This window comes from Zalophus californianus, chromosome 13 (genome assembly GCF_009762305.2).
Source record: "Zalophus californianus isolate mZalCal1 chromosome 13, mZalCal1.pri.v2, whole genome shotgun sequence".
Classification (NCBI taxonomy): Eukaryota; Metazoa; Chordata; class Mammalia; order Carnivora; family Otariidae; genus Zalophus; species Zalophus californianus.
The window spans coordinates 296,249-311,750 of NC_045607.1; the positions used below are offsets into that span (position 1 = coordinate 296,249).

Genomic DNA, 15,502 nt, shown 5'->3' on the forward strand with positions numbered 1-15,502 from the left:
GCAGTTACTTATAAAGCTAAATATCCAATTAACATATGACCCTGCAATTATATTCCTGGATATTTAACCCAGGGAAATGAAAATTTCTGTCTAAAGAAAAATCTGAGCAAAGACAAGGGGAGCCTGGGTGGCTCAGTCGTTAAGCGTCTGCCTTCGGCTCAGCTCATGATCCCGGGGTCCTGGGATCTAACCCTGCATTGGGCTCCCTGCTCTGCGGGGAGCCTGCTTCTCCCTCTCCCACTCCCCCTACTTGTGTTCCCTTTCTCACTGTGTCTCTCTCTGTCAAATAAATAAATAAAATCTTTAAAAAAAAAGAGAGAGAGAGAAGAAAAATCTGTATATAAATGTCCAGAGTAACTTTAATATAACAGCCCCAAACTGGAAAACCCCCAAATGCCCTTGAACCTGTGAGCAGTTAAGTTTTGGGACATACACACCACAGAAAAGCCCTCAGCATGAAAAGGAAAGGAGCCACTGACACAATGTGCTCAGTCCCACAGGAACAGAGTTGCTCTCAAAGGCCCCACGTTCTTAGAGAACACCTGACGTGACCCGGCTGTGGAGATGGAGAACGGGGCTTGGGGACAGGGTGGGTGGGGATAGAGGGAGGCATTGGGAGCTGTTTGGTGCTAGGTGTTCACAGAAATCTACACTGTGCTCTAGCTGTGTAAAATGTTACCCTGGGGGAGACCGGGTGAAGGATACATGGGGTCTCTCTGTACTATTTGTGCAGCTGCCTGTGAATTCCTAATTATTAAAAAGGTTTTTTCAAGTTGTGCAACGTACACAAGAATACTGCAAACGGTGGAAACCAAGTTAGGGCCGGACAGACCAGGAGGGGCAAGGCCCACACGGTGAGACACGGGAGTCGGGCTGCCGAGCCCTGGCTATCCTAGCGCAGGGATGCCACAGCAGCTCCAGGGGCCCAACAGCATGGGGCGGTCAGCAGTGCAGCCCCACGGTGCACCCTTGGTCCCCACAATCATTGCCGGCAGCTACAGGAAATGCAGTGGAACGCACTGCATTGTCAACCCATCAAAACCACAGAAAGAAAGATGAGCACACCCCTGGGGAGAAACATCAACACAAACTCCCACCTAAGGAAGCAGGAGTCATAGCAGAGACAATAAAAGAATTGTAACTAACATCTTTTGAAGGATAAAACAAAATGTAACTGAATAAACTAATGAGAGATACTGGGTATGAAAAAAAAATGTCAAAAGTAAAATCATCAATATATAGAATGAGTAGCAAGAATGTAAAGTGCTAAAGAAGAAATCAAAGCACGTCAAGAGCTCCACAGAAAGAAAAACTGCACAAAGCATTTTTCTAGAACTGCGGAAAGACATACATCTCAGATTGACAGGGCCCGTGGGGAAAGGCCTGTTCGTGCAGCCCTGGAAGGTTGCAGAGAGGAAACCGCACATGACCTACTAATGCCACACAGTCAGACTAGCTTTGGTATGCTCACCAGGAATGCCAGGTACAAGAAATCCCCAGGGAACACACCTAACAGACCTAGAACTCATGCCCAGCCAGATCAACAGAGAACTGGGAGGGAAAACACGACTGTGGGGCGCCTGCGGGGCTCCGTCGGTTAAGCATCTGCCTTCGGCTCAGGTCATGATCTCAGGGTCCTGGGATCGAGTCCCACATCAGGAGCCTGCTTCTCTCTCGGCCTGCTGCTCCCCCTGCTTGTGCGCGCTCTCTCTCTCTCCCTGACAAATACACAAATAAAATCTTTAAAAAAAAAAAAAAAGACCGTGGACATTCTGAGAAAACGCACCAGGCACAGGCACAGAATGCCTGCCGATGGCCAAAGCCACCTCACCCAGCATGATGCTGGGTTCTCGTGCCTGTTCCCTGCGCCCAGGAGCCTGGCGTGAAAACAGAGGCACGGGCATGTCCTCAATGTGCCCTCGTCCCTTCCTTCTGTCACATCAAGAACCTAGCCAACTTCATGGGCTCCTTATTTCCTGAGAGAGTCAGCACTCAGTCTTCCCAAGCTGCAATGAAAGCCCCCAGGCCCAAAGCAGAAGAGGGGAGGTCTCTGTGCAAGCATCTGATGCATCTTGTCTTAGTGGGCAACAGGCACCTAGAAGCAGCCTAAAGCCCAGAAGTGGGCTGAGAGGGATCATCTGCTTATCGTTCACGCCTGAACTGTCAGCAGCCCCTCCTAATCTTCCCAGGCCCAGAGACAACCACCTGTTGGGTGACCACTGCCATTTACTGGCCTTTCTCCTTCACGCACGGAGTCCATCTGCCGTCACTGTGACAATAGAGAACACACAGACAGGAAGGAAATAGCACGAAACACACGAGAGCCGCCCCGTCCCAACAGGGATCGCATTACCAGGCCCAGGATGGATTTTGGCATGGTCTTCCGTGCCCTGTGAACCTTGACGTCGGCACCAGGGGCCGTGGGCTTCTTGTCCTCTGCGTCTTTACTTGCTTCCCCGAGCTTGGCCGGCGCTGTGGCTGGCGTCTGAGAAAAAGCACTGGGAGTCCTCCCTTTGCCAGAACCTCCAGGAAGGGTTTTCGCAGCATGACCAGGAAGCGAGGAAGCCAAAGTGCTGGTAATCCGCATGGGCTGCTCCTGCAGGGGTGGTTTATTCAAGAAGTACCCATTGCTCCCGATGACAGAAGTCTGTGTGAAGTCATCTGTGTTGATGTGGTTTTGCTTCCCCGTTTCACTGTCTCTTTCTGAAACCCCATTTTCAGCTATCCGGGCTAGTCTGTTGGTACCTTCCTGTGGGCTGACCACTGTGTTCTCCTGAGTGTGCTGTGCTGCAGTCACGTGACCACTAGCCTCGCTCTTTCCACAGGACCCGTTGGCTTCACTGTCTGCGGCCACAGGGGCCTCTCCTCCCTGCTTCTCTGCTGAGCCTCCATCAGCTGCCATAGAGAGCTCTGTGAACAGAGGAGACGGTATCAGAGGCTGTGGCCCTGCCCTGTCATGACATAACCCACACACAGTTAGCATTCCTTGAGTGGTTTACATAAAACTATCCAAGGAAAAGTCATCTCATTTCATGTACAAGGACTTAAGTTCAAACAAATTAAATATAAAATGATGTCTTGGGGCATCTGGCTGGCTCAGTCAGAAAAGCATGCAACTCTTGATCTCAGGGTTGTGGGTTCAAGCCCCATGCTGGGTGCAGAGCTTACTTAAAAGTAATAATTTAAAAATCTAAAAAAAAAAAAAAAATGAAATGATGTCTTAAGTCATTAACTTTGAAAATCAACTGGTTAAAGTTTGGAGAAGGCCAAACCCTGAACAGGGCAATCCACCCGGAGCTTGGTGTGTCAGCTATCTGTCCATCCTGTGTGTGAGGTACAGCCAGGGCCTGTAGTCCTACCTCGGGGGACACAGTCTAAAACCAGAAGCACAAGATAAAGACTCCCCATTTGTTGAGTAAATTAATTTTTAAAAGATAGCAAGATCTCAAAACCCATTACACAGATTTGCACATCCATCAGGAACAAACACACCACCGTAAAATAAAACTGAGCATGGTTTAAAGACAGAAAGCCAGGCCTCAGAAGTACCCTCACAAGAACAAACGTAAAGAAAATGGGTAATAAACCAAGAAAAAGGGTCATATTTTCAATACATCAGCCAGAAGGCCCATTACAAATACCCGGACTACAAGCCTCTTCTCTACAAAAGCTCGGTCTCTGAGGTCAACTCGACAGACCTTTCCCAGAACCAGTCATAAACAAACGTATTTTATATCAGAAGATCTACAAATAACCTAACGTCACTGAGAGACTAGAGCAGAAAACCCATGATCACACCACTGGATGCACAGAGAGCTTCGGTCAACTTCAAGACTCCACCCATCCCAGTCCCTTTACTGTGACTCCCACAGGAGACCCCGTCATTATATTAACCGTCTGTTCCTCTGCCCTAGAGTGTGAGGTCTGCAAGGACAGAGTTTCGTCTGTTTGTCAGTGTGGAGTCTGCTTAAGTTTCTCTCTCCCCCTCAGCCCCTCCCCCTGCTCGCACGCAGATGCATGCACTCTCGCTCTCTCAAATAAATATATAAATAAAATCTTAAAAAAGAAAGAAAGAATTCAATGTGAGATCAGAAATGCCCCAAACATCTCACACAAAAACAGATGCACCAGCTGGCACAAGAGGGAACACAGAAATGAGAGGCACTGGAGACAAAGGGAAGAACTCTGGCCTCTGCACCAAAACCATCATTTATTTTAAAAATGCAATCAATCAGCAATTAAAACATAAGAGTACAGGGAGACTGCTCACTTCAAACTCAAGCTACAAAACTCAAGGGCATTTTCCTACACTGGCATTAACTTGAAAATATGAGAAGGGAAAAAATACTATTTGCAAAAGCAGGAAAAACTATAAAGAATACAAAATTTTGGACAAGATTACTCAAGGCCTCTATGGAGAAAAAGATTTTAAATGAAAACATGGTCTTAAATGGGATGACAAAAGTATGAAGTGAAGTGTTAAGCTGCCTCTAATTTAATCTGTAAGTTCAGTGATACCCAGTCAAAATTCCATCAGTACATGAGAAACTCCACCACCTTGTTCTAAAACGTAGAGGGACAGATTTTCCCAAACAGCAAAGTAAATCATGGAAAAGAGTAAAGGCACAGGGAGACAGAATCCCTGAATCAGAGAAGGATGCAACAGGCCTCCCCACAACACCAGCACAAGGGGGCTGGGGTGTCCAGTAGGCACAGTGGGGTCCAGGGCACCGACTGCTGGCTAGAAGGCAGATTTCCCAGGCCACGCCTGGACCTGCTGGTTCTGAATCTCTGAAGCTGGGTTCCACACATCTGGGCCTCACCGAGACCTCTGGAGGCTAATCCACACATCTGCGTCTGGGAAACACTTATCCTAGGTAGTCTGAAAAACTCAAAAGTTAACAAGGGAAAATGTAGAAAACAGATCTGTGGCCTAGAAACAGGGAAATTTTGTTACACACCAAAAGCATAACTTATATGTGCTCAAGTTTCGGCAGCACATATACTAAAAAAAGCATAACTTATAACAGAAACAAGGGAAGATAAATGTGATTACACAGTGTGATGTAACAAGATACAGGTATGTGGTCTCTGCCCGTGGCTCCTGACAGCTCCTGAGGTGACTCTGGATGGGGCTGGTCACCAGAAAAGACGAAGCCACAGTCAGAAGCTGGGCCCTTTCAGCCCTACCCCCATCCTCCAGAGAGGGGAGGGGCTGCAGACTGAATTAGTAATCCATCACGCCTACGTGATGATGCCGCCACAGAAATCCCTACACTACGGGGTTCAGAGAGCTTCCAGGTGGGTGAACACACCCACGTGGGGAGGGTGGTGCACCCAGAGAGGGCACAGAGGCTCCGTGACCTTCCCCCCCCATACCCGGCCCTATGCATCACTTCCACTGGGCTCTTCCTGACTCATGCCCTTTATAACACACCAGTGACAGAGCATACATGTTTCCCAGAGTTCTGTGAACTCGAGGAAGGGGTTGTGGGAACCTCCAATTCATAGCCAGTTCCTTGTGCAGCAAGTTGTGTGCACCCTGGGGACCCTCTCCTTGGGGCTGGCGTCTGAAGTGGGGGGAGTCTGGTGGGACCGAGCCCCTAACCTGTGGGGTCAAAACTGAGTTGACTTGCAGGCTGCCCAGCAGGTGTCGCAGAGAGCCGGAGGCATGCCGGGCGTGGGAAAGCCCACCCCGTGGGGTCGGCCTGCTGTGAGAGGCTGGGTAAAGAAGGGAACGGCACTCTTCCTCTCAGAGGCCCGAACGGTGGCTGTCTACCATTACTACTAATATCCATTATTCTGAAGGTTCTGGCCAGAGCAATCAAGCAAGCAAGAAAAAGTAACAAAGGGCATTCAGGTCAGAAAGAAGCAGCAAAATTTATTTGTAACCGATGTGATCCTGGGTAGAAAATCCATAGTAATCTACAAACTGCGGGAACCAATGACTGAGTTTTGAAAGACTGATTATAGAAATGAACCTATAAAAATTAACTCAAAATGGAGAAAAAAACAAAAATGTAAAATGTAAAACTATGAAACTTCAAGGAAAAAAAACCTGAAAAAATCTTCAGGATCTAGGGCTAGGCAAGGCGTATCATCCTGGACACCAAAGCACAATCCCTAAAAGGCAAAGTGATAAATTGGACTTCATCAAGATTAAAAACTCCTCAAAATTTAAACAGCAAATCTCACCAGCACGGAGATCCCACCTGACACCCACTGATGGGTGTAATTAAAAACTCGGGGGTGCCTGGGTGGCTCAGTCGGTTAAGCGACCGCCTTCGGCTCAGGTCATGATCCTGGAGTCCTGGGATCGAGTCCCGCGTCGGGCTCCCTGCTCGGCAGGGAGTCTGCTTCTCCCTCTGACCCTCCTCCCTCTCTCATGCTCTCTCTCATTCTCTCCCTCTCTCAATAAATAAATAAAAATCTTTAAAAATTAAAAAAAATTTAAAAAAAAACCTCAGACCAGGACAGGATGTCACTGCCACACACCATGGCTGTGATGTCAAGTGGTGCCGTGGCTTCGGAAAACAGTCTGGCGGTTTCCTACAAGACTAAACATACAGGGCGCCTGGGGGACTCAGTCGGTGAAGTGTCTCCCTTCGGCTCAGGTCATGATCTTGGGGGGGTCCTGGGATCAAGCCCCGCATCGGGCTCCCTGCTCAGCGGGGGGTCTGCTGCTCCCTCTGCCTCTGCCCCTCCCCCCGGCTCGTGCACGTCAGCGCGTGCTCTCTCAAATAAATCAATCTTAAAAAAAAAATAGAAACTTCTGTGCTTCAAAGGATGCTGTCGAACAAGTGAAAAGACAAGCCACAGAACGGGAGAAAATATTTGCAAGCCACATATCTGATAAGGAACTTGTATTTAGAATACATCAAGAACTCTGACAATTCAACAAATCAATAACCAATTTAAAAAACAGGAAAAGGATCCAAACTGACACGTCTCCAAAAAGATACAAAGGGCTAATAAGCACATGAAAAGATGTTCAACAACACTAATCATCTGGAAAATGCACATCAAAACCACAATGGGACACCACTTTGTACCCACCAGGATGGCTATCATGAAAACGACAGGTAGCAACAAGTGTTGGCAGGAAGTGGAGAAAATGGACCCCTCCCACATTGCTGGTGGGAGTGTAAAATGTGCAGTCTAACGGTTCCTCAAAAGGAGGAGTCAAGGCCTTGGTTCAGGGGCAGTGTATGAGAGAGGAAAATGGGCACCTGGCATTATTTATCCACAACTTCTATTAGAAAAGGCTGGGGGCGGGGGGTGGGGAGGAGGCAGGGAAGGAAGAAGAGCTGGAGACCATGGGTGCCCATGGAAGAGAATACCTCAAGGAGTGGAGGGAAGCACAGCACCAGGAAGAAACCCTGAGGCTGGTCTTCTTCCCAAGAACGAAGGTGTGGGCAGACCAGCGTGGGGGCAGCTCTGGGATGTGGCAAGTCCCACGGCTGGCCAGGGGGCGTAGCACGAGGGAGCTGGCAGGCTGGGTGAAGTACCCAGAGGCCCTGCAGTCCACCAGGAAAGTGCCTGGCTGGGTCAGACCTGAGCTGGGGTCCCTCCAGAGAGCAGGATTCTCAACAGGGAGAGAGGAGGGTTTAGAAATAGTCCTAGGAAGCAAAGCAGGCACCGCCCAGTCTCTAGACCCAGCCTGCTCCCAAGAGTCCCCAGAATTCTACTAGAATTGGAGCATTTCTACTACAAACATGTGTTTATGAACCAAGTCATGCACTTACAAGGGCAGCCTTGCCCTATGGCCTGGACCGCTGGGGTGCCTGCGCTCCACCTTCACCCACAGTGGCCCCTGGACGTGTACATGGTGGTCACGGGAAAAGGTGGCTATGTGGGTGTGAAAAGGTATCACAGCAGCTCCTGGACCGCCTGGGAAGCAGACAGGGCTGCAGCAATGCATGCTGGGTGGCCCCACTACAGCTCGGGAAAGGCAAAGACGAGCAACCACCAGCATGGGCTGCAAGGCGGCCTTCTTCCACCAGGCCATGCAGGGTTGCATCCAGGGCACTCAAGAGGCTGACACCCACAAGACACACAGGTCCGTGCTGGGACACTGCAGGCCGACCTGCAGGGCCTGGTGAGACGAGCCCATCGGAGCACAGTCCTCATCTCTCCTGCTGATGAGCATGTGGTGGTCTCAGTAGCCTCGGCCAGCGCTACCTGCACGCGACCAGGGGTCTAGCTGCCAGTCTGACAGCCTGGGTGACCTGAACCCAGCAGTGCACCCTGTCTCAGCTCCCCCTCTTTAGAAGAGAGACAGAACCACACATCATTGGGCTGGGATGCAGCCAGAACACCCAAAGTGCTTGGAGCAGCGCCCAACGTCAGTGAGGAGGACAGTGCCATGATCTCGGGCAGGTTCCTCCTGCGCTAACCTTACAGGCAGCTGGGAGGATGACGGGATGATATGTTGCTCATCCGCTCAGCTCCAGCGGCCACGCGGCAGTGCAGGGCTGCTCGCTCATCTCCCCTGACAGACACAGCCAAGCGAAATCCAGTGTCTGCACCACTCCTGAGCCATCAGCCTCATGGTGTCCAGTCACGATGCGGCTCTCCAAAATGAACTTCTCAGCAGCCCCCACGTAGCTCGTGTGACACAGTGGGACTCACCTGTCACGGTGTGTTCCACAGCCCTAACCAACAGAGTAGAGTGCCTCCCACTACAGCTCCTCACAGGGCTTGCCCTCTCCAGCCTCCCTGCACCTCCTGGCAAATCTGCTGTTTTCCCAGCCTCTGGTTTTACCTTGTCCAAAATGTCATACAAATGGAGTCACAAAGCACATGGCCTGTGGGTCCGGCCTCCTTCACTTAGCAAAACAGGCTCAGTATCACCTGTGTTGCTGTGAGAATGAAGCTGTTCCTTCTCCTGGTTTGCTGAACGCCGCCCACCATATGCGCCACAGGTTGTGGTTTCAGCTTTGAGTGATAAGAATAAAGCTGCCATAAACATCCACGTGGCCCTTGTCACTCTTGAGTTTTCTGGGTGCACTTAAGACAAGGATCTACAAGGTGTTTGCTTTTCACTTTTTGGTAAAGGTTCCCTTCTCTAGCAGATCTTGTGTGTGTGCCATTGTGTCCATCTGGGAATGGGAGATGGGAAGCCATACAGCAACCCAGGTGAGAGCAAACAAGTCAGGAGCCGGGGATGGGTGAGGATATGCCAGAGCGACCGGTGTTCTGGCCACTTCTCCTGCAGGAGCAAACTGCACCCTTACCTTCCCTCAGCAGCTCTGTTTTCACGCAGCAGTCCTGCTTCGTCTCCCCCTTCGCCGGAACTGCCTGCTAAAGAAGAAACAGCCATCAGCCTCGATTCACCTGCAGGCAGACCAAGCAATTCACCATGATTTCTCTAGATGGACGTTGTATCTGGATCCAGACAAAAACTCACTACCAGATGAGTGGACAGCTAGGGGATATTCAAGCCGACAGATAACAGTCACCTCCAGGAGGAGGAATGGCATTCGGAAACCAGCCCAAGAAAACTTCTAACTTATCTGTATTTTTGGAGACAGTTTTTTAATAATAAGAATGTGTTCATGCATTACTTACATAATTAGAAATCTCAAATGTTTTGGTTGTTATAGGAATGCTACAAATTATATCAAAGTGCATTCTGCTGCTGACAAGAATTCATCTAAGTATTTCAAATGTCTAACAACCTACAAAAAACTGCAGAAAGGGATAAACCAAGAAAATTCAATAAAAATGTGAATCATTAAATATTTGCTCTACTACATGGAGGCATGAATTACAAAAGGTCTCTTGGATTGCTTTTTAAAGCTTCTTGCCTTTTGGAGGTTTAGAGTCTGGAGAAGCAAATGTAAACACACGAAACATTTCTGACTGGGTCCCTCCAGGGGTAGCGGCAGCCACCACGAGTCCATGGATAAGGAAAAGGGGGGAGATGCAGACCCTCTAGGCTCCCCACTTAAGAGTTCCGGAATCTAAGGGCACAACTCCCATAACACCTGTCTAACATCTCGAATGCATTCTCCAAAAGACACCACAACACATTCTCAGAACATTCCTACAGAACCCACAGAATCATCTACCTGCTGATTTCACTGAACGCCAAGTGTAAGGTCCAAGAGCAGTGGCAGTGCCCTACCCTGTCGCCCTGGACCACCAAACCACCTCAAGGTCGCACAGCAGCCTCCAGTCCCACGAAGCCCCTCCTTCCTCAGTGCTTCCAGAATGCTCCCGCCTGTAGCTCCTAGACGGACCTGACTTCATCTCCCCAGGTACACAGGACAAGAGAGGGCATGAGCATGGCCCAGCTCCTCCTGTGGCCCTCGCACCTTTCCCTAGAGCGTCACATGTGGCCCCACTGGTGGTTGTCAAAGTGAATCCCCTTTCAAAGGCGGACCCCCTTCTGTAATCCCTCTCTTAGCCACTCCTGCCACAGGAAGCCAGAATTCACAGTGCCAGGCACCAAGGAAAAATCCAGGGGCTCAGAGACTTCCTCCCAGAAGATGGGGAATATTTCCTTGCAGGGATCAGACTTGGCTGCGTCCCTTCTCAAACCCCAGGGTCTTCCCAGCTCACTAAGGAGAAACAAGTGTTCACTGTTGGCAGAAAGCCACAGAGCCCAGCTTCTGCTCCCCCTTCCACACTTTGACCCCAGCCTCCAGCCCCTGGACCCTGTGGCCTCTCAAGAAGCCAATCACCTTATCAGACAGCCTCTCCTGGACCCTGCCTTGTTGCCCCCTTGGTTCCCCCAACCATCAGACACCACCCAGCCTGTCTGTCCACCCCACCAACACGCAAACTCTGGGTTCCACAGGAGAGGCCTGTCCTGTTCTCTGACATAGCCCCAACGCGTCGGCAATGAGCGGCATGCAGACGGAACTGATGAGCATGTGGTAACAGAATTACTGGGGCCTTTCTAAGAGGACCCAGCAAGAAAGGCCACTGGGTCCACTTCCATGTCCGCTTCCCGCACAGCTATACGCCTGGGTGGATTCTCTGCAGCAGCCGAGACGCACAGCCAGTATCTGCTGCATTCCTGGATGCAGTGAGGATGCAGGAGGGTGAGTGGGAGCAGAGCAGGGCACTGCCAGTGTGCACGCCTAGAGGTCCAAAGGCCCAGAGGCTGAGCCCACGTGAGCTCAGCCCACGACCAGAGTGGGAAGAACAAAACCCTCACAAATTCAGATGCTCTCTGTGCCCTGAGCCTATGTGTACTAGCAAGAAGGAACATGGTCTTCATCACCATTTCAAAAGGGCTAAAAACCTACAAAATCAACACCAGACCAAGAGAGGGTTGAAGACGGAATACGAAGCCCAAACCAGTAACAAAATCCTGTACTGGCAACAGCAGAACCAAGCAAAACTTCTGCACAGACTTCAAGTCCCGCCACTCTCCAGCTCAGGGTGGAGGCTGTGGAAATCCTGACAGTACAAGGTGGGTGGGTGGATGGCCTGAGTCTAACAGCAGGATGAGGGTGGGGATACTGGGTTTCGATCTAGGAACATGGTAGGGAGGAAGGAAGCTGACACCAGTATGCACAGGTGAAGCTCTGGGCACTGCAAGGGCCCAGAAGCAAGGACACCCCAGCAGCAACCAGCACACCATGCACAGAATGTGGGTTCCTCTTTACCATTCCCCACCAAGAGAACTGAGGCTCCTGGAAGACAGGACCAGTTCCAGGGAGGGAGCGAGGAAAATTCAAGACTCTCAGACTCCTAGAGCACCAGGTGCCACATCGCACAGTTGTCCACCGTCGTTATCTCCAGCCCTGAGATTTCCCCACCAGCTGAGTAGAAGCTTTTTGTCCATCTCCAGCTTCAGATGGCTACACCTGGGCTGGCACAAACACAGCCTGGGTGCAGGGCGGATGCAGATCCGAGGTCACCAAGTAACCGCTACTGAGACAGCTTCACAGAGCTTCCCTACACAAGTTTCTACCTTTAATCAACTATCAATGTTTAAAAGTAAGAGAGTTTAGGGGCGCCTGGTGGCTCAGCTGGTTGAGCGTCCGGCTCTTGGTTTCGGTTCAGGTCATGATCTCCAGGTCCAGAAACTGAGCCCTGGGGTCAGGAGTTTGATCTGGGCTGGCTCCGTGCTCAGCAGGGAGTCTGCTTCCCCTCCCCCCCATGCATTTTCTCTCTCTCTGAAATAAATAAATCTTTAAAAAAAATTAAAAGTAGGAGAGTTTACAAAGAATCTGGGTTTACAGAGTGTGGAGAAATGAGAAGCTGTGGCAACACTGGCAGAGCCCAAGGATGGGCTCTTGGACTCCCCATAGAGCTAAGCCTCTGATACCCCTGCAGGTGGACCCAGGAAAACCCTCTCCTGCCCTGGCCTGCCTCACCTGCCCCCATTGTCTGCCTGCCCTCTAAGCTTATCAGCAGCACCTGACTTGACCCAGGGTCTGGTCTTGGCCATCCATCTCAGCAAGGTGGGCAGAGGGCCACGGCCTCTAACCCCCGTGCTCCCCTGACCTCCCACAGTCAATTCAGGGCCAGGTCCAGAGTGCTCAGGCCTTGCCCCATCTCCCAGCCCATCACAGCTGCATCCCAACCACCTCTAGCTTGCGCCCACTCTCAAATAATTCTCTGCGGTCCCAAAACCCTTCCACAGGTCCAAGAGGTCAAAGCTATCTTCATTACTAGGACGCCACTTGCCTGTTTCACTGTGCTTCCTTGGGCACCTTAGCAGGAGTCAAGATGGTGGCACCAAATGAAACTTCTAAGTGACTGAATTCTTCGATGCTATGCACTCAGGGAGGTAAAGCCAACTTCACCTGAGAACGCCCTTGGTGAAGCAGTGAGATTAGCCATCTCCCCATCGGCCTTCTCATGAAGGCAGCGGCAGAAAGGTAAGCAAGCAGCAATCCAGGGCTGCTGACCACTCAGGAAAGGCTCGGGGCAGGGGCTGGGCTGTGTCACTCACTGGGCATCTGCATTTGGAAGAACTGGCAAGATCTAGGGCTACACAGACTGGGCATATGCCAAACATTTTCTCAAAATAAACACAGTGAGCCCGCGACCTAAAAGAAAACCAACGGTATGTGCTGCCAATGTAAAATTCTGGTTTCTGAGTGGAAATGAGAATTTTGGTAAATGTGTGTCTGCCTCCATGAGCTTGACAGCTGCCCAACACTTAAATATACTTTTGATGACAGAGGAAATGTTATTAAGAGAATATGATTTTTTGATATTGGATAATGAAATGCGTCAACATTTGGAAGATCTCCGTAACTCAGTAAGCCAGTGTTTCCCAAATGAGCAGTACCTAATCTTTAAAACCACACATGGGCAGAAGGTGCGTTAAGATGCAAGGCAGACCGTGGGCTTAAACCTCACAGGGAAGGAAGGCCATTGATGCTGCTTTGCCCTGTCAGGTTCTGGCACACTATACCAAGCAAAACATCCGGAATTATCTAAAAGGCTCAAAATACACATGCCTATGTGAGGCCAGATTTTCTTCATGTATTGCAACCAAACGACACATCCCCTCAGTCAGAAGCCACACATGAAAGAGATATACCAACCTGTAAAGCAATGCCACTCTTCTGAGGTGGTTGTTTTAGAAAATAGTTATTTTTCATAGAAATTATTTACCTTAACGTGTAAACAACATGTTACATGTTTGCTTTTGTTATTTTTAAGAAAGTATGGGGTTTTTTTTAAGCTGCAGTTCTAATTTCTTTTTTGGTAAATACCAGTAGATAGACCCCACATAAACAAGAGCCCTTGAGGGTCCTAAATAGCTTTTAAGAGTGTCACTTGGCCTTGAAGCCAATGTCCCACACCAAGGACACCAAGCCTCCCATATCAGGGGCCTGCTAAGAAAAAACACCTCCAGACCCCTGGGCTCTCACTGTCCCGAGACGCACCCAGGACCAGCACAGCACAGCAGGCCTCCCCAGAACACTCACGAATGCACCTACAAACTACCTGTCTCCTGTCCCCACTGTCAGCCACATGTCCCTGCCATGAAATTAAGTTTCATGACGTCTTCTCCCAAAAAACTCTGTTTTAAGATCATTATGTAACACACTTTCAAATAATACCAGAAATATCCACTATTTTGTTCTGGATCTATTCGATTGCATTCAGGCATCTTCTGACAAGCACTAACCAACATGTCAGGCCGTGGACAAGCCTAAGAGCCAAGGACAAAACATCAACATCTCTGCCTGATTTGTACGTCTTACTTTTAAAACCCAGCATCCTCCTTGCTCATTCAGTGACCACTGATGATGGCACAGGACAGGGGAAGAAGGAAAGGGGAGCATGGAGGAAGAGGAGAAGACCCCCAGGGGTGGGGTCTGGCCCTGAACCCTCTTCTACTCCCCACCCTTCACCTCCCCAAGGCTGCCTGGGGACCTGCAGTGAAACCAGAGCTAGGGTCTGGGCCTCAGAACTGCTAGCGCTAACAGTTCCTTCACTTGCCTATCCAGGCTCACATTATAATAAATTCCCAATTAGAACAGTGCTGTGATGGTCACAGGCCGAAACGCCACTGTGGGCAGGGGAAGGCATCGTACAGTCTATCCAGTATATGATCAGAATGGATTATAAACAACAGCAACAGAGCAAGTCTTCCTGGAAAAGCAGAACAGAATAATGGAGTCCACCTGGCATGCATTTGATGTGCTGGAGTTAGATCTGACCTTCCAGAAAATGATATTCTGCTCTTTTGAATGTCCACCTAATACACTGAAGCATGGATGTGGATGTAAAGGAAAACTGTCTAGACTGTGAAATTTTTTCCTTAAATGCAAGTTGGTAGATTACAATGCACACAAAAATCTAGGGGAAAAATGTGTCCCAGGGGGTGAAGCAGAACCTGACCCTATGCTGGACTTACTAGGCCAAATGCACATCCAGCAACCAGGGCAACTGGCACTGCAAGCTGCCCAAGCTATGGATGTCCGGTTACATTTGAAGTTCAGGTATATGACAAATTGTGTTTTTAGTGTAAGCATGTTTACCTGAACTTCAAATGTACCTGGGCATCCTGTAGTTTTTCTTTGCTGAATTTAGCAACCCTGAACTAAGTCCATGAGAGTCAGCAAAAGACAGAAGGAGTCTAGGTTTCTATAATTCTCAAGTGGCAATGTTGACTTTTTTTTTTTTTTTTTGAGAGAGAGAGAGAGAGCATGAGTGGTGGGAGGTGCGGGGGCAGAGGGAGAGGGAGAGAGAATCTTAAAAGCAGGCTCCATGCTCAGCACAGAGCCCAGTGCAGGGCTCAATCGCACGACCCTGAGATCATGACCTGAGCTGAAATCAATAGCAGGACACTTAACTGACTGAGCCACCCAGGAGGCCCATTTTTTAAAATATTGTTCTTTATTTATTTCGCTGACATTTTTAAAAGGCAGTATTCTCTGCCCTTTGAAATCCTATTCCTAAGAAAAAAAGAATTATTAATGAAACAATTTCTTCAATAAGAGAACAGAACACAGAAGAAAACAAAATATGGAGAAAAAACCCAAAGACATTACAAAGTCTCATTCCAGGGCCTTCAGAT

The 15,502-nt window shown here is 49.4% G+C and overlaps 1 protein-coding gene across 8 annotated transcripts in view; it reads right to left on the bottom strand.

Annotated features, from left to right (window-relative positions):
* EHMT1 (euchromatic histone lysine methyltransferase 1) overlaps positions 1 to 15,502 on the bottom strand; it is a 137,154-nt gene that overhangs the window by 67,817 nt on the left and 53,835 nt on the right. For 5 of the 8 annotated variants that reach the window (XM_027615859.1, XM_027615863.1, XM_027615858.1 and 2 more), the window contains 2 exons: positions 9,237 to 9,303; positions 2,354 to 2,910 (listed from right to left, as the gene is read on the bottom strand). In XM_027615859.1, the coding sequence (XP_027471660.1) occupies positions 2,354 to 2,910; positions 9,237 to 9,303 (624 nt within the window). Of the gene's footprint in view, positions 1 to 2,353; positions 2,911 to 9,236; positions 9,304 to 13,517; positions 13,538 to 15,502 lie in introns of those variants that run through there. The other 3 variants (XM_027615860.1, XM_027615864.1, XM_027615861.1) reach the window with 2 other exon arrangements.